We start from the raw sequence: 24166 nt of genomic DNA, 5'->3' as shown, positions 1-24166 counted from the left end.
AGACAATTAGAAATAAATTGCATTTCTATAGCACCTCTCATGACCACAGGACCTCCTAAAATGTTTTACAGTCAACAAAGCACATTTGAAGTATAGTTACAGTTGTAATGTAGGAAACTGTACGTAGGCCTGGATAACCAAATTTACTTTTAAAATTCAATCACTTTCATACCATATTCACTGTTACGAGTAACAAGGTCAAGGAAGCCATTTTAAACCCTAACATGTGGCTTGCTGCAGCCATTTCATATTCTGTAACTTTATTAACTATATATTGATTTCGTATTGAAAGGCAGTCATGAAACAAATGATTATTCAGTAATGAACCTTGCAATGTAAGAGATAATTACTTTGTAAAGGCTGGATCTTTATGTTAAAAATTAACACTGTATAAACCTAAATGTTTCTCGACACTGCAGAGCTAGCAGTAATTGTTTAAACAAAGACATTCTTTTTTAATTTTGATAAGCTCCAGGACTTCATATTCTGTTAAAGTCCAGCTCAAGAATAAAACTCATTTTTCAAAATAATCAAAATCAGTAAGAAATAAAGCTATTGTCTTCCACAAGCTGTCTTTTTGAACCAATATATCTTGTATTAACCAAATGTGTTAATTCAAGATTACTGTATTAATTAGCGACCAGTCGGAAATAGATGATTGAATAAGTAGTGAGCCTTAACTGAGTAACAATTATTAATCAGTAATTATAGTAAAAGACTGAATTTCATTTTCTGTAAAAATGTAAGACCTTAATTGCTGTGTTTGTAAAGAATGTGCAATGATGATAAATGTACCGGCAAGAGAGACCTTCAAGCTCTGATTAGCCTCAACATTTGAAATTGTATGAATAAGGGATTGTATAGAATCAGATAAAGGGATAGTATGAAACAGTTCTATTGTCTTCCTGTCTAAGTTAATGAGAGAAGGTGGTTTAAGTAATTGGGGATCCAATTAAATTAATCTAGTAACCAAACTGACCAATTGTCATCTTACAACTGGTCCAACTCTGATGTGAGGTAATGGTCACTTTGGGGATAAAAGTAGAGGTTCTGAAGGTCTTCCTTGCTAGCCAAGTACTGAAGACTCCCGAGGCCAAGTTCCAAGGAAATTACTGTTGAAGATGGAGCCAGACTCCTGAGGCCGAATTCCACAAGAATTACTGTCAAAGAAGGAGCCAGAGAGAGTTATGCTTCTACAGACTGATCACCCACTTGAAGTTGTAAAAGTCAATGTCTTCTCCGAACCATAAGCGAATTTATTAAATGGCAAGTTAGGGATGGCGGAAATCAGTTAAGTTACAGATAACAGGATTATGTAATATAAATGTAAAATTTAAAAATTTGCATTTATATAGTGTCTTCCATGACCACAATATATTGCAAAGTGCTTTATAGCTAATGAAATATTTTTGAAGTGCAGTCACTGTTGTAATTTCAGAAACGCAGCAACCAATTTACACACAGCAAGATCCCACAAACAGCAATGTGGTCATGATCAGATGATCTGTTTTTAGTGATGTGATTGATAAATTTTCGCTCGGACACTGGGGATAAGTCCCCTGCTCTTCTTCAAAATAGTGGCTCCAGGAAGTTGTAAGTCCACCTGAAGCAGCAGACAGGGCCGTTGGGTCCAAGGACAGCAGCTCTGACAGTGCAGCACTCCCCCAGTGCTGGCACTCAGAAGTTTGGATGTGATATTTGTCCTCAGGCCCCTGGGCTGGGACTTGAAGCAACAACCTTCTGACCCAGAGGTGGGAGTGTGATCCACTGAGCCATGGCTGACACTGCAGACAATACAACATTAGTAACAGAAAGTTACCCTTTAAAATCCTCCGCCCTTTGCCTCCGGTGTTTAAATCTCATAATAAAAACCCCAGTATAAATAACAAGTATTTGATGGACAAATGTTGAAGTGTTGGTTTAGAGCCACAAGTTTTGAGTTACCATTTGAGCCTCCAGCACCTTTCTGTCTCCCTAATGCTCATGTCAGCAACAGCCAGGAGACGGAGCTGAGGGCTGAATTTAGCTGAGAATAACGGGGCCTGCGCCCCAGTTGGGAAACTGCCATGGGTGTCACACTAATAAAGAGACAGGAAGGAGCTGGAGGACTGACTGGGAAATGGGCCTCCAACCAATCGGGGCGCAGGAGGGGGTGACCCGACCCCCGGGGTTCAGTGCCCCTGTGTCCAAAGTGGGGAGTCACGGGAACAGGGTACAGAGGAGCTGAAGAGAAACCATTTGGGTCCAGAATATTGTGCACATCCTTTTACTCTGGTTGTCTTTGATCCTCAAGTAATTTTTTGTTTTTTTTTAACCATGTTCTGTTTCATTAATAAACTTTTTTTTAGTAAAAATATTTTATTCTGCTGGGCTTCTCATGATTAGATTTCTGCACTTTAGGGAAAGTGGGTGAGAGGGGTTGGCAGACTTTTTTACAGAAAGTGAGTCCCTCTAAGGTAATTGGCAAAGGAGCCAGAGGGGGAGATGAGATTTTATTTTTGACACAGCGATGTTAGAAAATGGGGTACAGGGAGTCAATTAGCCCTTTATCCCCTTATCCCAAACTCTGAAATGATTCACAGTGATAACCCTTACTGGTGACAGTGGTTAGATTTTATTCAGTATAAATAAGATCTGACACATGCTCATGTCTGAGCAGTAGTATCAAAGTGCAGCAGCATTACCATTACACTCTGGGTAGAAGAACCATCTCCATGTAAATGCTCCCTGGTCTGCCCCAGATGCCATGGCACCAGTCAATGCAATATGTAAAACCTCTACAAATCTCTGTGCTCAGGGAATCCCTTCTAATACCTTTTTACATCACAAAGTCTACGGAGACTGATTTAACCCAATCATTGCTGAGCTAACATTTGAACGGACCAATTACAAAACCTGTCATTGAACCATCTGTACCCGCCCAAGCCACGTCAAACTCTCAAACAATTGGCTTCCCACGCTCCGTCCCCGGTACAGGGAGTCAGCATTCCCATGCCAAGCAGTAAAAACATGGTGGCTTTGACTCCCAGGTGTCATCTAGGATTCAAGGCACTCTTGTTTTCTCTGTCCTCTGGGAGCTGCTCATCTCCCTGTTCCCACATAGCAAGTCATCTATTCTCAGCTCTGCCAGATTTCTGCTGAAGTTTGGCCCCTTTTACACCTTTCGGATCAATAAAACAATCAGAGAATGAAGACCCGAGTGTGGTTTTCTAAAGAAGTTCAGAGGCAAAGGATACAAATTTCGCCAAGATACAGCAATCGACTTATTCATTTTATCTCCACTTTCTTGCCTTTCATTGGAATGTAAGTGGAAACCAGATTGTTACATTCCACTGAACGACATCCAGGGTGATTTATTCCAATTCCTTTATTGTCCAATACAATATTTTCCTCATATCTTCAAAACAGAAATCAAACATTCCCATTTGATTTCAGAGATTAACATAATGTATTTGCTCTTTATTGTAGATGTCAGGCTGGGCTCGGTTTCTTTCGAGCACAGGAGGTTGAGGGGAGATTTGATAGAGGGGTACAAGATTATGACAAGTTTAGATAAGATCGACAAAGAAAACCTGTTCTCATCAGCTGATGGTACAAGGACCAGGGGGACACACATTTAAGGTTTTGTGTAAGAGATGCAGGGGCGATATGAGGAGGAACTGTTTTATGCAGCGAGTGATAATGAGCTGGAACTCGCCTATGTGGTTGGTGCAAGCGGAGACGATGAACGAATTCAAATGGAAATTGGGTGGAGACTTGAGGGAAATAAACTTTCAGGGATATGGGGATAGCACGGGACAGTGGGACTGGTTTGCTCTACAGAGAGCCGGCATGGACCCGATGGGCTGAATGGCCTCCTTCTCTGTCCTAATGGCTCCTGATCTAAAGAGAACAATTTCAGCTACTCCAGTCTCTCCAACCAACTGAAGTCCCTCATCCCTGGTGCAGTTCTAGTAAATCTCTTCTGCTCCCTCTCTAAGAACTTCACATCTTTCCTCAAGTGTGGGGCCCAGATATAGGGTTCCATTCTCGAGGGATAGAATTGAAACGCAGGGAGGTTATGTTCAACTTGTTTCGAACCATGGTTAAACTACACTGGGAGTACTGTCAACATTTGTGATCTCCATTTAGAAAAAGGAAATAGAGGCACTGGAGAAAGGGCAACAAAGATTCACAAGGGGAATACCAGAAATGAGAGCATTTAACCCTCAGGAAAGGCTGGGGCTGCTTTTCTCTAGGAAAGAGAAGACTGAAGGGTGATCTGATAGAAATCTTTAAGATGATGAAGGGGTTAAATAATCCAATCAGGATTTCATGAGAAACCTCATTACCCAGTGAATGGTGAGAGTGTGGAACTCACTACCACAGAGAGTGGTTGAGGTGAATAGCATGAATACATTTAAGGGGAAGCTAGATACATACATGAGGGAGAAAGGAATAGAAGGATATGCTGATGGGGGAGATGAAGAGGGGTGGGTGGAGGCACATGTGGAGTATAAATACTGACAGAGACCAATTGAGCCATATGGCCTGGCCCTGTGCTGTAGATTCAATGGAACAGAGACAAATGTATTTATTTTAGAGCTACCTGTAGTGGTAGGAAAAAGACAATTTACCATCCAGGATAAAACAAATGTGTTTCATCGCTGTTGCAGATCAATTCAATGGAAATTTGCACTCCCAGGCTCAAAGATCATTACTGGAAGCAAAGTCGTGAGATCGGCCAGTCCAGCAGAAAGAAACTCCCACTTCATCAAGCGTCAGAATGAACATGGTTCAGTCCTGGATGTGATTAACAGCAGCAATAACAGCAGAATCCAACCCCTGGGATCACTTGTGAACTCGCTGGTGTCTCCGCAGGCTGGATAAATGAACAAATCCCTTCCCACATACAGAGCAGGTGAATGGCCGCTCCCCAGTGTGAATTCTCCGGTGTTTCTGCAGGTGGGATAACTGAGTGAATCCTTTCCCACACTCAGAGCAGATGAATGGCCTCTCCCCGGTGTGAAGTCGCTGGTGTGTTAGCAAACTCGATGTGTCAGCGAATCCCTTCCCACACTCAGAGCAGGTGAACGGCCTTTCCCCAGTGTGAAATCGCTGGTGTGTCTGCAGGCTGGATAACTGACTGAATTTGTTCCCACACACAGAACAGCTAAACGGCCTCTCTCCAGTGTGAATTCGCTGGTGTGTCAGTAGGTTGGGTGACTGAGTGAATCCCTTCCCACACTCAGAACAGGTGAACGGCCTCTCCCCGGTGTGAACTCGCTGGTGTGTCCGCAGGTGGGATGACCCAGTGAATCCTTTCCCACACTCAGAGCAGGTGAATGGTCTCTCCCCAGTGTGAACCCGCTGGTGCTTCAGCAGGTGGGATGACCGAGTGAATCCCTTCCCACATTCGGAGCACGTGAAAGGCCTCTCCCCAGTGTGAATGCGATGATGAATTTCTAGTTCAGATGGGATTCGATAGCGCTTCCCACAGTCTCCACATTGCCACGGTTTCTCCATAGTGTGGTCGCCCTTGTGAATCTCAAGGTTTGACAATCAGTTGAAGCCTCGAACACACACGGAATACTTGGACAGTCTCTCTGCACCGTGATGTTTTCTCAGGTTGTTTAACTGGTTAAAGCTCTTTCCACAGTCAGTGCGCTGGAACACTCTTACTTAGATGTGTGTGTGTCTCATGCTTATCCAGTCACAATAACGTTTAAAATCTTTTGAAGCAGACAGAACAGACAAACATTTCCCCTTCTAGATTCAAAGCTTAAGAGTATTCACATTCTGATGAATCAAGTGACACTGTCAGATCTTGACATGATGTTTGTTCTGAAAATTTTGTCTGAAAACTCTCTCCTTTTGATAGCCTGTAAAAAAGTTTGTAAAAATCAAGACAGGATAAAATTTTGGAACTGAGAATTCTAGTTCATGTGGAACATTCTTTCTTCTGTCACTCCCCAAAAGGTGTGAATCTTTGTCCCACACACTGTCCCTCCATTCTCACTCTGCTCTATCTTAAATACACCCTCCCAATTCTCCTGATTCATGCTGATCGATAGATCCATGCTCAGCGCTTCCTCTCCAGGGCACAGAGACCTGAAAATCTTCAAGCAAGTGGTCAACCACATATGTGTCCATGTTAAAGCATGAAAAATGTGTCATATACTGCACTGTATCACTTGCTTAAGATACAAGGGGAATGTGAAGAAGAACTTTATTTACCTCCGAGTAGGACAAGGGCAGCAGATGCGTCGGAACACCACCACCACTTGCAGGTTCCCCTCCAAGCCCCACTCACCATCCTGACTAGGAAATATATCAGCCATTCCTTCACTGCTGTTGGGTCAAAATCCTTGAAATCCTTCCCTAACAGCATGTTGGGTGTACCTGCACCACATAGACTGCAGTGGTTCAATAAGGTCTCTCACCACCACCTTCTCAAGGGCAGTTAGGGATGGGCATTTAAAATGCTGGTCTAACCAGTCCAGACCCCGTGAAAGAATATAATGAAAATGTAGACAGCACGCAGTCATGACCTGGAACTTGCTGCCTAATGGGTGGAGGAAGCAGAGAAGATCAATAATTTAAAAATGAAATTGGATGGGCACTTGAAGGAAACTTCTGGGAGAGAGAATGGAGATATTGAGGGTGAATAAGACTGATTGGATTGTTCTACAGAGAGTTGGCACAGAGTCGAGTTGCTGAATGGAGTCCTTCTGTGCCATAATGACTCTATGACTGGAAATATATAATGTAGCTACATCACTTTATTACAAGACTAGAAAAGAAATGGAAAGGGGAGAAAAGAAAGTGTTTTACTCACAGATGTTGGACACAGGAGGAAATTTTAGTCTGAGTGAAGCTCAATCTTCATTCACACAAAGGCCGCGCTCTGATTGGCTGGAGGACCAGAGTCCTTCCGGTCCTTCAACTTCCCATTGGTCAATCCCTCAGCATGAAGGAAAGGGGCGGGCTCTCTCCGGCACATGCGCAGCTTCCACTCTCCCGAGCTCCGAGCAGCTTCTTGCTCTGGCCGGAGCCGGTTGTCTGCAAACCTTGGCTCGAAGAGGGGGAGGGGGAGGGGGAAGGGGAGGGGGAGCAATGGTGGGGTCGTGGCTCCCGCGTCCGCGCTCCTGGCCTGCAGACTGGAACCCGAGGACGTCACTGCGGAGCAGAGTGATTCCTATTGGCTGATTCAGGCACAGTTCCATTGTAAACGTCACAATGCGGAAGTTGGACAATGAGCTTCAGACTAAAACTTCCTCCTCTGGGCAACATCTGTGAGGAAATCAATGTTCCCCCCTTTCCATTTCTTTTCTCATTCTGGGGGCAAATTGTTGACTTGCAGGAACTGAAGGGAAAGGAAGTAAATCCAAGGAGGGTGCAGACTCTGGAAAGGTTGGCCCAGGTCTCTTTCTCTCTTAAAGACATTGTGACACTCAAGTGAGAGTGTTTCCAGTGCACTGACTCTGGAAAGAGCTATAATCAGTTACACAGCCTGAAAAAACATTGCACCATTCACAACAGGGAGAGACTGTACATGTGTTCTGTGTGTAGATGAGGCTTCAACTCATTGTCAAAGCTGGAAGACCCAATGACACTCACAACATGGAGAAACCATGGAAATGTGCGGACTGTGCGAAAGCATTCAGATTCCCATGTCAGCTGGAAACCCATCGACACAGTCACACCGGTAAGAGGCCATTCACCTGCTCGGAGTGTGGGCAGGGATTCACTCAGCGATGCAACCTGCTGAGACATCAGCGAGTTCACACGGGGGACAGGCCGCTCAACTGCTCTCAGTGTGGCGAGGGATTCAGTGATTTGTCCACCCTGCTGTACCACCAGCAACTTCACACTGAGGAGAGGCCATTTACCTGCTCCGAGTGTGGGAAGGGATTCAATCAGTCAGCCCATCTACTGAGACACCAGCAGATTCATACTGGGGAGAGGCCATTTACCTGCTTGGAGTGTGGGAAGGGATTCATTCAGTCATCCAGCCTGCTGGCACACCAACGAGTTCACACTGGGGAGAGGCCATTCACCTGCTCTGAGTGTGGGATGGGATTCACTCAGTCATCCAGCCTGCTAAAACACCAGCATGTGCACAACGGGGAGAGAGCATTCACCTGTTCTAAGTGTGGGAAGGGATTCACTGATTCATCCAACCTGCTGCGACACCAGCGAGTCCACACTGGGGAGAGGCCATTCACCTGCTCAGAGTGTGGGAAGGGATTCACTCAGTTGTCCAGCCTGTTTACCCATCGGTGACTTCACATGGGGGAGAGGCCATTCCTCTGCCCCATTTGTGGGAAGGGATTCAATCGATTATCCAACCTGCGGAAGCACCAGCAAGTTCACAAGTGATTACAAGTGTTGGATTCTATTTTGCTGCTGTCAATCCATCCAAGACTGAACCATGTTTGTTCTGGCAGTTGGCAATGGAGGGTTTCTTTCTGCTGGACTGTCTGTTCTCATGACTTTGCTTCCAGTGGGCTGATACTCTGAGACTAATTGCGAGTATTTAGCTGTTTATTTCATATAGATCACAGGAACAAAGGGTGTTTTGAAGGTAAATGAAATGGTATTTTGTTTGCATTTCTGTTTGGAACCTCCTAAAGCATGCCACTTTGTCATGGAGATGGGCTGTGGGAGGATTAGAATGTTATTTTGTTTAATTTATCTGGGTGTTTCTCACAGAAAGCAGCCACAGATTTGCTCTTGTTTTATTTGCAGCTAAATTGAAGTTGGTGAGTGGAAAAGAAGCTGGAAGATTTGTTGAGCTTGGAGTTGGAGGATGAAATCTACAGTGACTCTCGCAGCGAAAGGCCTTGTGGTAGAACCAGTCAGCTTGAGCAGTTAGTTTGGAAAGAGCTGTGAAGATGCAGTTGGAGGAGGCTGGGGAGAAGCAGTCTGTCTGGTCAAAGTCAGGTCAAGAAGGCAGTGAGGCTCACACTTGAGTTGAAGAATCCACAGTCGTGAGGTCTGAAAGAAATTTTGGAGGGTCGTTTAGCCAAAAGCTGATGGAATGATGCTCAAAGGTAGAACGGGGTTTACAACTTAAATAATTACAAAACAATGTTAAGTTCATAGTGTGTAGTTTGTTCAATTTTCTTCTTTACAATAAAGTTTGTTTTTGTTTAAAAACATTATATTTTGTGGCATAACTCTTTCAGTGAATCACTGGGTGTTCAGATTTCTCCTTAAACACTGACAGTCCCGACCAGGATGGTAACGTTCTAGCTTGGTGCCTGGGGAAAAAAGTGACCAGAAACAGTCAGTGAGAATCTCCACAGAGAGCGAGGCAGCAGAAGCCAGTCAGGCTCAGGAAGAGGTGAACAGATAATGGGTGTTTTCAAGTTACTGAATGAGACAGCATGGCCTGTTTGTTCTTCTACTTTGTCATGGGCAGTGAGGCAGAACTGGAAGCTTTTTTTATTTTTTCACAGAATGTGAGTGTCACTATCAAAGCTAATATTTATTGTCCATCCCTAATTGCCCATGAGAGGAGGGTGGTGAGCCATCTTCCGGGACCGCTGCTGTCTATCTGATTCGAGTTTTCTGTAACAGTTTGGTACAACCGTGTGTCTGGATTGGCCATTTCTGAGGGCAATTAAGGGTCAACCACTTCCCTGTGGGTCCAGAATCACTTGTAGGTCAGACCAGGTAAGGGCGGCAGATTTCCTTCCCTGAAAGGCATTGGTGAACCAGATGGATAAGAGAATTCCAAAGATTCACAAGCTTCTGAGAGAAGAAATTTCTCCTCACCTCAGTCAGAAATGATCAGCCCCTTATCCTGAGAGTGTGCCCCCATGTTCTAGATTCCCCAGCCAGGGGGAAACAGCCTCTCAGTGTCCACCCTTCACACCCTGGCTCTGGCAGCAAGTTGGCTCCACCATTTGCCAGTTGAACTTTCAGATGTGAAGTGATGGAGAGGGAAACATTCTTAATAAGTGTCGCCTGGTTGACTCTAGTGGGCTTTGCAGATTCCCAGTCAATTGGTTTGGGCACAGTCAAGGTATATTTCATCGAAAGAGAAGGTAGGGCAAACAAATCCAGAGCTCCCTGGATGAAAAAGGAGATTGAAATGAAGATCAAGAAGACAAAGTGCGCTTATGACAGGTGTCAGGTAGAAAATACAGTTGTGAACCAAGAGGGATACAGGCGGTTCAGAGGGGAGGTGAAAAACCATCTTAAAGAATCGAAGAGGGATTATGAGAAAAGACTGACAGCCAACATAAAGGGAAATCCCGAAGTCTTCTATTGATGTATAAATAGTAAAAAGGTGTTAAAGTGGAATAGGTCCAATTAGGGACCTAAAAGGAAATTAACACATGGATGAAGGGACCGAGGTTGAGGTATTAAATGAATACTTTTAATCCATCTGGAACTAATAAAAAAATTAGGAGACAGTGATCACAGGCTACCTACACCCTATTATTGAAACACTAATTCATGCTACTATCCTCCTCCAGCTTTTTCACCAATTCTCCTCCTCTGAAGGTACTGACTCTTGGGTTCAGTTTCACACTCACCAATTCTCCTCCCCAGTATGTCATCCAGGTGTCTAAATCTTTACACCTGAAGTTAACAAACTGTTTTGCTAAGGGGGCGTCACAATCAAATCCAGTGACTACCCACATGTACTTTGTGTCAGGGCGGGATCACTGCGCCCCCCCCCCCACCCCCACTTTCCATCCCAGTTCCAGGCGATTAGAAACTGGGCTCCGGATGAGTAATGGCGGCCGTAGCTCCCACATTCCCCGGCGCTGGAAAAATCGCTCTATCCGCCACGCGGGCGGGCGGCCGGGGAAGCTGCGCATGTGCCGGGGAGACGATGGACTGCGCATGTGAGCCTGCGGGTTTTGGGCATGAATGTGCATGTGCCGGTGTGAGATGAGGACCTGCGCAAAGCCCGCGCTCTGATTGACCGGGGGCCATTGTCTGTTCGGTATTTCAGCCTTTCCCATTGGACAACAGCTCAGAGCGGCTCGGGTGGGTGGGGTGGGGGGGGGGGGGCTTGCAAAGTTCCTCCCACGTGCGGTTACGCCTCTCATTGTCTTCAGGTGAGGGATTGACCAATGGGAAGTCTGGAGCACCGGAAGGACTCTTGTCCTCCAGCCAATCCGAGCGGTGGCTTTGTGTGAATGAAGAGTGAGCATCACACAGACTAAAACCTCCTCCTGTGTCCAACATCTGTGAGTAAAACACTTTCTTTTCTCCCCCTTTCCATTTCTTTTCTCATTCTGGGAGGAAATTGTTGACTTGCAGGAACTGAAGAGAAAGGAAGTGAATCCAGGGAGGGTGCAGGCTTTGGAAAGGTTGGCCCAGGTCTCTCTCTCTCTCTCTTTAAGACATTGACATCCTTTGCTCCCTCAGCTTGACACATTTATTTGTCTGGCTAAAAGGATGGTCCCTTTCCTAATGTTCACAATTAAAGGGGTGGTCTCCCCAGGAGATGGCTGACATTTGAGGGGACAGTAAATTAATATTGGACAGAGACATGTCTAGTGTATGTTATTTATGGTTCTTTAGTAACAGAGATGGAGTCATTACAGCACAGAAGAGCCCATTTAGCAATTGGAGTCCATGCTGATGCTGTAGAGCAACCTAGTCAGTCCCATTTCCCTCTCTATATCTCTGTTCCCCTGAAAGTTTATTTCCTTCAAGTGCTCATTCAATTTCATTTTAAAATCATGAATCGCCTCCACTTCTACCACCCTCATAGGCAGCAAGTTCCTGATCATGAAAAATCACTGCCTAAAAAAACCTTCGTCAGATTTTCCCGATATCTCTGATCAGGAAATAAACTTATATGACGATTTTCACATTATGGACAGGAAGCAATGAGTTTGCATCTGTCTATCAGCATGAATCAGCCCCTTCTGGACAATTGGGAGTGTGTATATTAATACAGCAGAGTGAGAATGGAGGGAGAGTGTGTGGGATGGAGATTTACAGATGTTGGGAACAAGTGAGGGATGAATGTTCCATAGAAACTAGAATTGTCGGTTCTGAATTTCTATCCTGTCCTGACAGATGATTTTTGTAAACACTTTTTACAGGATATTAGAAGGGTAGGATTCTCAGCCTGAAATCTCAAACCAAACATTGTGTCCAGATCTGATAGAGTCATCCAATTCATCGGGACCTGAATATCATCGGCCGTTGAATCTGGAAGGAGAAATATTTGTCTGTTCTGGCTGGTTCAAAAGGTTTTCATCATCAGTGTTACTGGGTAATCACCGAGACACACACACCTGAGTGAGAGTGTTCCAGTGAAATGAGCGTGGAAAGAACTTTAACCAGTTACACAGCCTGAAAGTACATAACACTATTCACAGCAGGGTGAAGCTGTGCACGTGTTCTGTGTGAGGACGAGGCTTCAACTGATCATCAAACCTGCAGGGTCACAAGGACACCTGTATCATGGAGAAGCTGTGGATATGTGGGTACTGTGGGAAGGGTTTCCGGTTCCCGTCTGCGCTGGAAACTCATCGACGCATTCACACTGGGGAGAGACCATTCACTTGCTCCATGTGTGGGAAGGGATTCACTGATTCATCCACCCTTCGGAAACACCTTCATGTTCACACCATGGAGAGGCCGTTCACCTGCTCCGAGTGTGGGAAGGGATTCAGGGATTCATCCCACCTGTTGACACACCAGCGGGTTCACACCAAGGAGAGGCCATTCACCTGCTCGGAGTGTGGCAAGAGATTCAGTCATACATCCCACCTGTTGACACACCAGCGAGTTCACACGGGGGAGAGACCGTTCACCTGTTCTGTGTGTGGGAAGGGATTCACTCAGTCTTGCAACCTGGTGATGCACCAACGGGTTCACACTGGGGAGAGGCCGCTCACCTGCTCTTTGTGTGGAAAGCGATTCAATCACTTATCCAACCTGCTGAGACACCAGCGAGCTCACAGTGGAGAGAAGCCGTTTACCTGCTCTGAGTGTGGAAAGGGATTCACTGATTCATCCAACCTGCTGAGACACCAGCGAGTTCACGCCGGGAGAGACTATTCGCCTGCCCTGAGTGTGGGAAGGGATTCAGTCAGTTCTCGAGCCTGTGGAAACACCAGTGAGCTCACATTGGGGAGAAGTCATTCACCTGCTCTAAGTGCGGGAACGGATTCTCTCAGTCACCACACCTGCTGACACCTGCGAGTTCACAAGTGATTACAGAGGTTGGATTCTGCTATTATCGCTGTTGTTAATCACATCCAGAACTGAAACATGTTCATTCTGACACGTGGTGAAGTGGGAGGGTCAGAGGGTTTCTTTCTGCTGGACTGGCCAGTCTCATGACTTTGCTTCCAGTGGGCTGATGCTCTTTGAGCCTGGGAGTGCGTATTTTCACTGAAATGATCCACAAAAGCTGATGAAGCACATTTATTTTATCATGGTAGTAAATAGTGTTTTTCCTACCACTACAGGTAGATCTGAAATAAATGCATTTGTCTCTGTTCCATTGAGCCTTGAAGCTGGAGTGAGGATTTATGAGAATGACACAAGTCATCAGTTAAATGGTGCATTCTCCATGGCAATGCATCCACCAATCAGAGTCCATTTGCCAACAAATCAGCACACTCCTCTCATGAAGTATTGTTGTTCCCTTCACATTTGATCTTCTTGCGAATGTTCGGGGGCGAGTGCAAGATGAAAAACCTCGACGTCTCTTTTTTCCACAATTACTGTTTTAATTAACAAACAGTAACAAAGATTGAATAATAATAAATTAGCAGTTATAGTAAAAAATTGAATTTTATTTGCTGTGAACATGTAAAACCTTAATTTCTGTGTATGTAAAGAATGTGCAATGATAATAAATGTACTGGCAAGAGAGACCTTCAAGCTCTGATTAGCCTCAACATTTGAAACTGTATGAATAAGGGATGGTATAGAATCAGATAAAGGGATAGTGTCAAACAGTTCTGTGGTAACTCTTTCAAGTACAAACACATTTCCATCTGTTCCTATTCAGATGAAGTTACATTGTTTCATAGTTTGCCATTGTGAGATTTGAACTCTTGATAATCTTTTAAATGAAGTTATATTATGTCATAGTTTGCCATTGTGAGATTTGAACTCTTGATCTTGGGGTTACAAACCCAGTACCATAACCACTTGGCTATTTAGGCCAAGCCCAAATATTTGTTCAATGTCTCTTCCATTTCATTGTTTTGCCATTGTGAGATTTGAACTCTTGATAATCTTTTAAATGAAAACCAAATCAACAAAATTGGGATAAATCAGGCACAGCCCCTAATTCAGGTCAGCTGTAAAACCAAGAACAAAGTTTAAAGGAAACTTACAAACTTTAAATCAAAATGTGATTAAAGGGGTCAACAAAACACCCCAGTCCCCGCGGTGCCCACCGAGCACGGAAGGCCTCGAGAGTGCCAGCAGACACCGCGTGCTCCTTCTCCAGGGACATCCGGCAGCGAACGTAGCCACGGAAGAGGGACAAACAATCGGGCGGGACTCCCCCGTCGATCGCCCGCTGCCTGGACCTGTTAATGGCCAACTTGGCCAGGCCCAGGAGCAGGTTCACGAGGAGGTCCTCCTCCTTCCCGACCCCCCTCCGCACCGGGTGCCCATAGATCAGGAGCGTGGGGCTGAAGTGCAAACAAAACATCAATAAAAGGTTTTTCAAATAACTAAAAAGGGAGTGCAGCCTACAACACCCTATGTATACATGGTCCACGGACTCCACAAGACCGCAAAAAGGGCACGTGTCCTGAGAGTCCGTGAACCTATGCATCCTCTTATTATAAGGGACTGCTGCATGCAACACCCTCCAACCCAGGTCCCCGATAGAAAGGGGGAGGACACCTCCGTAGAGGGCCTCCCATCGGGGGCCTCCGCCGCCGGACGGCAACAAGGCACGCCAAGGCGTGTCCGGGCGACGGACAAGGGCGAGAAAATGGAAGGTGTGCAGCAGCAGTCCGTACAAAAAGCCCCTCTTTGCCGTGCCAAAAGGCACAGAGGGCATGTCCCCGAGGCGGCTCATATTGCGGGGCACCAGCACCCGAGGGAGGGTTCGGGGCTTGGGGCCAATGTGGAATTCCGTCCGAACAGGGGAACGCTCAGACGGAAGACCACCGCGCACCTGGGCCGCCTCAAGACCCAAAATAACGTCGGGTCCGAGCACGACCGTTCTCAGGTCTTGGATGGCATCGGCTGCGACCTGGACACTCACAGACGCGCGTCGCGCCAACTCCTGCGGGAGCATCCAGCCCAGTCCTCCGCCACCCAGCACGTCCCCGATCCTGGTCACCCCTGCGGCCACAGCCCTCCTCTCCGCCAACCACTGAAAAGGACGGAGGGGCGGATTCCTGAGCAGCGGCTCTCTGACGATAGCCGCTACTCCTGACGGGGGAGAGCTGCGTCGCGAGGCGACCACTTTCCAGACTTTGATCAGGTCCTGGTAAAAGACGGGCAACGCCTGCAAGGAGCCACCGAGGCCCAGCTGTTCTATAAACAGGAGCTGCACGTCATAATTCAGGCCGTGCACCTGACGGAAGAAATACGTCATCAGGGCACACCATCTAGGAGGAGGCTCGACGTAGAGGTATCGCTGCAGGGTCTGAAGGCGGAAAGTCGCCACCTGTGTGCGTAGGCACACTAGCGCCTGACCACCCTCCCTAAGCGGGAGACTCAGAACCTCGGCAGCGACCCAGTGCAATCTTTTGTCCCAGAAGAAGTCGACTAACAATCTCTGGATTCTTGTGACAAAGTCCGGGGGAGGGGTCAAAGTGACCAGCCGATACCACAACATGGCGGCGATCAGCTGGTTTATGACCAGAACTCGACCTCGGTAAGATAGCACTCGGAGCAGTCCTGTCCAGCGCCGCAGGCGAGCGGTGACTTTCGTCTCCAGTTCCTGCCAGTTTGCCGGCCAGGATTCCTCAGCGGGGCAGAGATGGACCCCCAGGTAAATGGATAGTGTCAAACAGTTCTGTGGTAACTCTTTCAAGTACAAACACATTTCCATCTGTTCCTATTCAGATGAAGTTACATTGTTTCATAGTTGGCCATTGTGAGATTCGAACTCTTGATAATCTTTTAAATGAAGTTATATTATGTCATAGTTTGCCATTGTGAGATTTGAACTCTTGATCTTGGGGTTACAAACCCAGTACCATAACCATTTGGCTATTTAGGCCAAGCCCAAATATTTGTTCAATGTCTCTTCCATTTCATTGTTTTGCCATTGTGAGATTTGAACTCTTGATCTTGGGGTTACAAACCCATTACCATAACCACTTGGCTATTTAGGCCAGGCAACAGTTCTGTGGTATACCTGTCTAAGGTAATGAGAGAAGGTGGTGTAAGTAATTGGGGATCCAATTAAATTAATCTAGGAACCAAAATGACCAATTGTCATCTTATAACAGGCCCAAAAGCTGTTCCCGCCCAGGATGAGGGGACACAGGTTGAAGGTTTTAAGTGAGAGATGTGGGGGGGGGATGTGAGAAAGAAGTTTTTTTTACACACCAAGTGAGAATGACTTGGAACTCGCTGCCTATGAGGTGGTGCAATCAGAGATGATGAACGATTTCAAAAGAAAATTGGATGGGCTTTTTTTTTTGCAAAAATATACTTTATTCATAAATCTTCAACAACATTTCAAACCATTTCAAAATCACCATCGCCAATCGAGTCAAATCCACTCTGGAATTGGTGATCCACCCTGACCAGACCTGCACTGTGCTGGGCAGGAAGATCTCTGACAGCCTCGCGCAGCTCAGGGATACGATTGCCTATGTACAGGACAGGGGTGTGGTTACCTGCCTCATCAGCCTGGATCAGGAGAAGGCCTTTGACAGAATATCGCACACCTACATGGTGGATGTGCTCTCCAAAATGGGGTTTGGGGAGGGAATTCGCAATTGGATCCAACTGCTCTACACTAACATCAGTAGTGCAGTCTCTATCAATGGGTGGGAATCAGATAGCTTTCCTATTAAATCTGGACTCAGGCAGGGCTGCCCTCTCTCGCCTGTTCTTTTCATGTGTTGCATAGAACCCTTTGCTGAGTCCATCAGGAAGGATCTGGGCATGAGGAGTGACGATCCCAGGCAGTGGAGGCAGTCAGGTCAAAGCCTCCCTGTACATGGGCGATGTCGCCGTCTTCTGCTCGGATCCCCTGTCGGTGCACAGACTGATCCACATCTGCGACTAGTTTGAACTGGCCTCGGGAGCCAAGGTAAATCATGGGAAGAGCGAGGCCATGTTCTTTGGGAACTGGGCTGACTGATCCTTTGTCCCCTTCACTGTCAGGGCTGACGGCCTGAAGGTGCTGGGGATATGGTTCGGAGGGACCAGGGCACACGTTAGAAACTGGAAGGAGCGAGTGTCTATGGTGAAAAGGAAACTGGGCATGTGGGAGCAACGCTCCCTCTCCATTGCGGGTAAGAACGTGGTCATCAGGTGTGAGGCACTCTCGCTGTTGCTGTAGGTAGTGCAGGTCTGGCCCATTCCACACTCCTGTGTGGTGGCGATCACCCGAGCCATCTTCTGCTTTATCTGGAGGTCGAAAATGGATCGTGTCCGCAGGGACACGATGTACAAGCCTCTAGATAAAGGGGGAAAAAACGTGCCCAACATCGCCCTCATACTGATGGCCACCTTTGTGTGTGGCTGCATCAAGCGGTGTGTAGACCCTCAGTATGCAAACACCAAGTTTGAGGTTCTACCTGTCCCTAGTGTTGCGAAGGATGGGTCTGGACACGCTGCCGCGGAACGCTCCAAGTAGTTGGACCATGCCATACCACCTGTCCCTCATGGGAAAATTTATGCAGAGAAACACCTTTGACCACAAGTCCATCAGCCAGTGGTCGGCACGTAACGTCTTAAAGGCCCTGAGGGAAAAGGAGAGGGTGGACCCGGTTGGATGGTTCCCCGAGCAGACTGACAAAGTCATTTGGCAGAATGCCTCATCGCCAGAACTTTCCAACAAGCACCAAGATGTAGCTTGGCTGGTGGTGAGAAAGGCCCTCCCCGTCAGATCCTTCCTACACGCCAGGAGTCTCACCCCCTCGGCACGTTGCCCACGAGGTGGCTGTGGTGGGGAAGAGACTGTTGTTTACCTCCTTGTAGATTGTGCTTTTGCACAGAAGGTCTGGAGAGAGATGCAGTGGTTTCTGTCAAGTTTCGCCCCAAGCAGTTCTGTGACACAGGACTCTGTGCTCTACGGGCTGTGCCCAGGGACACACACCGAGACAAACATCAATTGCAGCTGGAGGATCATCAACTTGGTAAAAGATGCTCTTTGGTCTGCCCGAAACTTGTTGGTCTTCCAGCGCAAAGAGTTGTCCCCGACTGAGTGTTGCAGACTGGCACATTCCAAGGTCCAGGACTACGTGCTGAGGGACGCACTAAAGCTTGCGGCAGCTGCCGCAAAGGCCCAATGGGGAAGGGTCGCTGTCTAAGACCTTTCTGCCATAGTGCACCATGGGGCTGGGAACTGAAAAGAAAATTGGATGGGCACTTGAAGACAATAAACTTGCAGATGAACGGGGATATAGAGGGGGAATGGGACTGACTGGATTGCTCTACAGAGTCAGCATGGACTCAAGTTACCAAATGGACCTTCTTGAAGGTAACTTTGTAACATTTAACCGTTGGTGCAGCTGTTCAACAAAACTAACAACTTCTTAAAAAAATATTTCTGATTATTGACCAATGGGAAAAGTGTTCCTCATTTCCCCACAACAAATTGAGCCAATCAGCTTGGAGTCCCTTCTAACTGTGAACTATAACTTGTATCTAAACAGGGTGTCCTGGAACACCTGGTGCTCTGACCGTTTTCTGACCTTAACACCAGTTTTTTTTTTACTTAAAGCTATCTGGAACTTAAAGAGACAGGTAATTGAAGACTGTTCATCGTTAAGCTTACCTACAATATAATTTGGTAATATAAGCCTTACTAATTACACAAATGTGTCATCGAGGTGAAGTCTAACAGTTAACGCTGATAAAGAGGCTGACTCCAGTTATTTTGCAGGGAATCCCCACTCTTTTTAGTGACTTCAATGTGTTGATATCACCAAACCAGAACTTTCGTACTCCTTAACCTTGTGTCGATCCTCACTATGAGGTGAATCTGGGTAACATGTTCACCAATCTGATCCACATACTGCTGAGGTGCAGCCACTGTCTAACACAGCACAGTTGAATGAGTCTGTGACCAACACACTCATCACTGGACCAAAGTTCCTTGTGACTAGTACAATGCCTTCAGAGTGATCATTGTCATCACCTTCAGCCTCAGAATTCTGTGTCATGCGTCACTTCGAAGACCCTCATTTTCCACTTTGGGCTGTTCATCATATAATGATATTTTGAGTCAGACCTGAAACACCTGTTAACTGTTCCTTGGTCATTCCTGGGGTTCATTCACCTATTAATGCTGTTCCAATCCTGTCTTTTGTTGAGATATCCAGATCTGCTAAAGATGCTTTCGCCCTCATTCGAAACCTGTCAAAGTCCAACTATGCTTCATAGGCATCCAATAGATCATCTTTCTTGTAAATCTCATCAATGAACCTGAATAGAAGATCCAAACCTTCATCAGTATCCAACTGACGGGCATCCAGCTCACTAAATATTTTGCCTCTGATTTTACTTTTGTTGGTAAGTGACAATGCCAAGACCAGACTTTGTTTCCTCCTTGGTAGGGATGTAACCCATGTCCACGTCTCCACTTCATCCTTCCACTGGTCGTGTGGCTCAGACTCTGAGAACATCCGCGGGTAATCAGATCCTGACAATTTCCATTTGCTTTCAGCCATTTCTCACAAAAACTACTCAGATTGTAAGTTTCTGTCTGAAATTGTATTTTCCTTGAGTTTCCAACCTTCAACAGTAGACAAGCATTCTCTGTTACCATGTTATAATCCTGATAGCCTGATGGTGAAGGAGGAAACTGGAGCCAGTCTTTACTTGGAATAGATTTATTCACTGAGTGAAACATTACGGGTATATATCTTCTGACTTGACTACACTCTATGTCAGTCAGGGTCTCTTTATATATGTTCAAGTAACTATCCAATCCATGATGTTCACTTGTATATACTTAACCTCAATTCACACAATCGAAAGCCACAGTCACAGCATCTAAACGGTCTCTAATCAGTGTGACTGTCATGGTGTGTCAGCAGCTCGGATGAACAAGTGAATCTCTTCCCACACTCAGAGCCTGTGAACGGCCTCTCCCTCGTGTGAACTCGCTGGTGTCTCAGCAGGGTGGATGGATCACTGAATCGCTTCCCACACAGACAACAGGCAAATGGCCTCTCTCCAGTGTGAACTCGCTGGTGTTTCTGCAGGTCGGATGACTGAGTGAAACCCTTCCCACATTTGGAGCAGGGGAACGGCCTCTCCCCAGTGTGAACTCGCTGGTGCGTCTGCAGTGTGGATGACCGAGTGAATCCCTTCCCACACACGTAACAGATGAACGGCCTCTCCCCAGTGTGAACTCGCTGGTGTGTCTGCAGGTCGTAAGACCGAGTGAATCTCTTTCCACATTCAGAGCAGACAAGCCAGTCCCCGGTGTGAACTCGCTGGTGTGTCAGCAGGTAGAATGACCTAGCGAATCCCTTCCCACACTCAGAGCAGGTGAATGGCCTCTCCCCGCTGTGAACTCGCTTGTGCATCAGCAGGAGGGATGATTCACTAAATCCCTTCCCACACTCAGAGCAGGTGAATGGTCTCTCCCCAGTGTGAACTCGCTGGTGTCTCCGCAGCTGGGATGTATTCCTGAATTCTTTCCCACATTCAAAACATGCGAACGGTCTCTCCCCAGTGTGAATTCGCTGGTGTGACTGCAGGCTAGATAAATGACTGAATCCATTCCCACACTCGGGGCAGATGAACGGTCTCTCTCCAGTGTGAACCCGCTGGTGTGTCTGCAGGTGAGATGACTGAGTGAACCCCTTCCCACACTCAGAGCAGATGAAAGGCCTCTCCCCGGTGTGACTGCGTCGATGAGTTTCCAACACGGATGGGGTTTTGAATCCCTTCCCACAGTCCCCACATTTCCACGGTTTCTCCATGGTGCACGTGGCCTTGTGTCTCTCCAGGTTCTCCAATCAGTTGAAGCCTCGTCCTCACACAGAACACGTGTACGGTCTCTCGCTGCTGTGAACGGTGTAATGTTTTTCTCAAGCTGAGTAACTGGTTAAAGGTCTTTCCACAGTCAGTGCACTGGAACACTCTCACTCAGGTATGTGTGTCTCGGTGCTTTTCCAGTCACACTGATGCTTAAAACCTTTTGAAGCAGACAGAACAGACAAACATTTCTCCTTCTAGATTCAAAGGCTGATCATATGCAGATCCCGAAGAGTCGACTGAGTCTGTCAGATCTTGAAGTGATGTTTGGTTTGAGATTGCTGTCTGCAAATTATCCCCTTCTAATATCCTGCTAAAGAAATTTACAAAAGTCATTATTGTCGGTACAGGATAGAAATTCAGAACAGACAATTCTAATTTCTCACGAACATTCTTTCCTCTCTCATTCCCCAAAAGCAGTAAATCTCCATGCCACACACTCTCACTCCATTCTCACTCTGCTGTGTCTAATATACTCCCTATAGTACCGCACTAAAAATGTGTATAATACACAGTTCTCTATTACATGATAAGAGATACATGGTGCAGTGGGGAAGAACTTTATTTCAACAGCCCGTGGTGATGACCTGGAACCCACTGCCAATGAGGGTGGTGGTTCCAGAGACAATCAACAATTTCAGAATGAAATTGAATTTACACTTGAAGGAAATGGGACTGGGACTGACTGGATCACTCTATAGAGTCAGTATGGACTTGAGTTGTCAAATGGACTCCTGTGTCATAATGACTCTATCACTGGAAATATATTAGGTAGCTACAGTACTGCCCCATAAAACTAGAAGGATAAAAAATGAAGTTTAGGACAAAACTATAAATAATATATCTAAAGTGTCCCTCATTACGAAAGTATGATAATTTTCACACTATTATTCTGGTTTATTGTCAAGTAGGTTTATGGGTGTGAGTGTAGATGGTTCTCTCTGTGTGACTTAATTACATTTGGAGTCAGGGAGACTGCAAGATTGAAATTATCAAAATAAGTTAGGTGTAGGAATGTACTCAAAATGCTAATTTATAAACATCGATGTGATCTTAGCATGTAAGGTGTGAAGGGAATTTGCATTTTTAGATAAGTGAAGGGTTATTTGGATTTCAAAGGGACATTAGGCTTTTTACAACGAGCCAGATAAGCAAGGCTAACCAGTGTGTTTATTTTCCCCAAAGGTGACTGACAATATTGGCAACATGAAAAATGTTTATAGTATCGGAAACGTAAAGTTCCAAAGACCTATGGAACAATAGAATTTACACATTAAGTAGAGAGAAACATATATAAAGGAGAATGAAAGTTATGTTGGGGGGGCCATGTGAAATCTAGCAGGAGTGTGTGAAACAGCCTTCAAGAAGCCTCCACCCATTTGTGCATAAGTTGACCTTGTCCAGTGACTAAAGTTGGAGACAAGCTTTTGGAAGTCCACTGTCAAGTGTGTACCATGGTAACTTGCTGACTTGTTTTTTAAATTTAAAATCTATTTTGGATTGTTGCATTAAAGAGGGTGTGTAATTTAGAGTCAGATTAATTAGAAATTTTAGGATTTGTTATAGTATTAAGTAATTGTAGTCTTATGTATGTGTTTGAAATCTTTTTATTTATTTATTAAATATTTTAATTTCATTTTTAAAATCTCTAAAGGTCTTATTGGACTCCTTGTTTCTGAATTCAGTGCACACATCTTCTCGTAATAAATAGAAATTGCAAAACTATTGTGATAGCGTGGCCAAGTTTCCCTTGTGGATTTGGTCCACCTGGCACACATCATCTGCCACGTCATAACATCCCTATCACAACATTAGACATATCTTTGCCCCCGAGTACTGTGTTCTCCAGGGGACAGAATTCTTATGAAATAAAATAAGGGACCCTTCAGACGTGGGGCTGGAGGCATGCTTGGGGGTGGGATGCTTGTGACGCATGCTTGAGGGGGGTGGAGGGGGGGGCTTCGGTTTCAATATGAGAGAGGGGATGAGTAGGAGGGGTCCTGATACAATAATAGTGGGAGGGGTGGGGATTAAAATCAACTAAAACTTACAACTTATCTTGTTCGGTCATAGCATCATCATCCCTCTGCTGGCTGATCATTTACTTGCCGTCCCACTCGAATCACTCAAGCTCACGCTGAAGACTCCCGGGATCAGTTTCCCACAGGCTGTCCTACGGGACAAAAGGTAAAAAAAGGAGCAATCCCTTAAAATACAGGACAGTTAAACACCCTGATATTATCCCCTTAAATGTCAGCCATCTTCTGGGGAAACCAGCCCTTTAATGATGAACATTAGGAAAGAGACCATCCTTTTAGCCAGACAAATAAATGTGTCAATCTGAGGGAGCAAATGATGTCAATGTCTTTAAGAGAGAGAGAGAGAGAGAGAGAGACCTGGGCCAACCTTTCCAGAGTCTGCACCCTCCCTGGATTTACTTCCTTTCCCTTCAGCTCCTGCAAGTCAACAATTTTCCCCCAGAATGAGAAAAGAAATGGAAAGGGGGAGAAAAGAAAGTGTTTTATTCACAGATGTTGCCCAGAGCAGGAAGTTTTAGTCTGAATCTCATTGTCCAACTTCCGCATTGTGACGTCCACAATGAAACCTTGCCTGAATCAGCCAATAGGAATCACTCTGCTCCGCGATGACGTTCTCGGGTGCTAGTCCGCAGGCCAGGCGCGCGGACACGGGAGTCGCGCCCCCACCCATTATTCCCTCTCCCAATCCACCTCCTCGAGCCAAGGTTTACAGGCAACTGGCTCCAGCCAGAGGAAGAGGCCAAAACAAAAACAGAATTACCTGGAAAAACTCAGCAGGTCTGGCAGCATCGGCGGAGAAGAAAAGAGTTAACTCAAGTTCTGTGGAAGGGTCATGAGGACTCGAAACGTCAACTCTTTTCTTCTCCGCCGATGCTGCCAGACCTGCTGAGTTTTTCCAGGTAATTCTGTTTTTGTTTTGGATTTCCAGCATTCGCAGTTTTTTTGTTTTTATCTCAGAGGAAGAGGCCATTCAGATATCTCGCGAGAGGCGAAACTGCGCTTGTGCGGGG

General features: G+C 46.0%; 2 protein-coding genes and 1 pseudogene across 2 annotated transcripts; 2 read left to right on the top strand and 1 right to left on the bottom strand.

Moving 5' to 3' along the window:
* LOC121273618 overlaps positions 1–23966 on the bottom strand; it is a 29383-nt pseudogene extending 5417 nt beyond the window's left edge.
* Positions 7139–9146, top strand: LOC121273779 (gastrula zinc finger protein XlCGF8.2DB-like). Its single transcript, XM_041180944.1, has 2 exons — positions 7139–8566; positions 8731–9146. The coding sequence occupies exon 1, from the start codon at positions 7552–7554 to the stop codon at positions 8263–8265; it is 714 nt and encodes a 237-aa protein (XP_041036878.1). The 5' UTR covers positions 7139–7551; the 3' UTR covers positions 8266–8566; positions 8731–9146.
* Positions 11089–13934, top strand: LOC121273778 (gastrula zinc finger protein XlCGF7.1-like). The gene is made up of 2 exons (XM_041180943.1): positions 11089–11192; positions 12060–13934. The coding sequence occupies exon 2, from the start codon at positions 12424–12426 to the stop codon at positions 13156–13158; it is 735 nt and encodes a 244-aa protein (XP_041036877.1). The 5' UTR covers positions 11089–11192; positions 12060–12423; the 3' UTR covers positions 13159–13934.
* Positions 23967–24166: the final 200 nt, after the last annotated feature.

Source organism: Carcharodon carcharias (assembly GCF_017639515.1).
Source record: "Carcharodon carcharias isolate sCarCar2 chromosome 27 unlocalized genomic scaffold, sCarCar2.pri SUPER_27_unloc_1, whole genome shotgun sequence".
NCBI lineage: Eukaryota > Metazoa > Chordata > Chondrichthyes > Lamniformes > Lamnidae > Carcharodon > Carcharodon carcharias.
Note: the sequence above shows the minus strand (reverse complement) of the source record. Positions and strands in the feature narration are given on the sequence as shown.